Source organism: Sturnira hondurensis, unplaced genomic scaffold, assembly GCF_014824575.4.
Source record: "Sturnira hondurensis isolate 20B ecotype Veracruz unplaced genomic scaffold, ASM1482457v3 Scaffold0011299, whole genome shotgun sequence".
NCBI lineage: Eukaryota > Metazoa > Chordata > Mammalia > Chiroptera > Phyllostomidae > Sturnira > Sturnira hondurensis.
Genome location: NW_028083930.1, coordinates 1,107,235 through 1,108,893, shown reverse-complemented (window position 1 = coordinate 1,108,893; position 1,659 = coordinate 1,107,235). Strand labels below are relative to the sequence as shown.

At 37.8% G+C, this 1,659-nt stretch overlaps 1 protein-coding gene across 1 annotated transcript; it reads right to left on the bottom strand.

The window, feature by feature from the left end:
- Positions 1 to 505: 505 nt before the first annotated feature.
- On the bottom strand, positions 506 to 1,418 carry LOC118996433 (olfactory receptor 10J1-like). Its single transcript, XM_037059827.1, is given in 4 exon segments — positions 506 to 955; positions 957 to 1,072; positions 1,075 to 1,382; positions 1,384 to 1,418. Coding segments are annotated over 4 exon segments (909 nt in total).
- Between the last annotated feature and the right edge of the window lie 241 nt (positions 1,419 to 1,659).

Sequence of the window (1,659 nt, the reverse complement as noted above, 5' to 3'; positions counted from 1 at the left end):
AGACCTGTACTCAGAAAATTAGAAGACATTGAAAAAAGAAATTAAGATACAAATAAATGAAAGCATATGTTGTGATCATGTGTGAGAAGAATTAACATTATTAAAATGTCCATACTGCCTAAAGCAATCCATGGATTCATTGCAATTTCTATCAAAATACCAGTGATATTTTTCACAGAACTTGGACAAATAATCCTAAAATTTGTATGGTATCACAAAAGTACCCAAATAGTCATATAAATCCTCAGAACGAAGAACTATGTTGGAGGTACCATGGTACCTTACATCAAACTATACTACTAATAAAAATAGCATGGCACTGGCTTAAAAGCAAACACATAAATCAATGAAACAGAATAGAAGGCTCAGGAATAAAACCACACTTATATGGTTAATTAATCTATGACAAAGTAGGCAAGAATATACAATGGGGTAAAGGTAGTTTCTTCAAAAAGTGGTGATGGGAAACTGGACAGATACATGCAAAAAAAGATTATATATTTTTTCAGATTACAAAGATACCCAAATAATGATAGAGTATGTGCCTAGGCAAAACATCCTTGTCTTCCTTGTTTCTCAGAGTGTACATCACAGGAGTAAGGAGAGGAGTAAAAATGGTGTAGGTCACTGAGGCCAGCCGATTCTGATCTCCAGTGTTCTCTGACTTGGGCTTTCGGTAGGAAATGGAGGCACAGCCATAGTGGACAATGACTACAGTGAGGTAAGAAGCACAAGTTGCAAAAGCCTTATTTTGGCCCTCCGTTGAGACAATCTTGGGGATGGTGGAGATGAAAAGGATGTAGGAAATGAAGACCAAACCCATGAGTACCATAATAACAACTGAGCTGATGATAAAATTAATTGTGTCAGCACAGGAGAGTTTCATAACTGCACATATCTCACAGAAATAATGGGCCACCTCTCTATCACAAAAGGGCAGCCTGAATGCAGAAAAAAATCTGAATTATGGCCACAGGAAGCCCAATGCTGCAGGATCACCATACCATTTGGGCACATGCCTTCTTGTTCATGAAGACTGTGCACCTTAAGGGTTTGCAGATGGCAACATAGCTGCCATTGTTGTGAGTAGAAAGCAGTTGTTGATGGCCAAAGTGATAAAAATGAACATCTGGGTGGCATAGCTAGCCAAGGAGATGGGTTGGCTTTGTCCTTTGAGGCTGGAGAAAATCTGTGGTTCAATGTCCAATGTGTACATAGTTTCTGAAGTTGAAAGCATACTAAGAAAGAAGTACATGGGGGTATGAAGATGATGATTAGTACTAATAATTGTCACAATAATGACATTGCCAGCCAGGGTTAAAAGGTACAAGGTAAGGAATACTACAAATAAAGTAAGCTTGTGTTCATGAAAGCTGGAAAACAAACTCACTCACCCCTGTGTGGTTCTCTCTCTTCATTGATAATCTGCATCTAAAAGCTGGAGACATAGGACAATCAGTCAGAATATATCAGTGCCCAATACTTTGAGCAGGAGAACTCTAGGAAAAGGAGATAAGAAACTGCTCCTAGAAGGATGCCAGGTAAATGGAGGCTACTGTTAACTTATAGGTAAAGATAAAAAAACACAATTAGGAAATAATTTTATATATGCAGATTTATATACAAAGGTAAAGGATGGGTAAAATGAAAGGATAACTG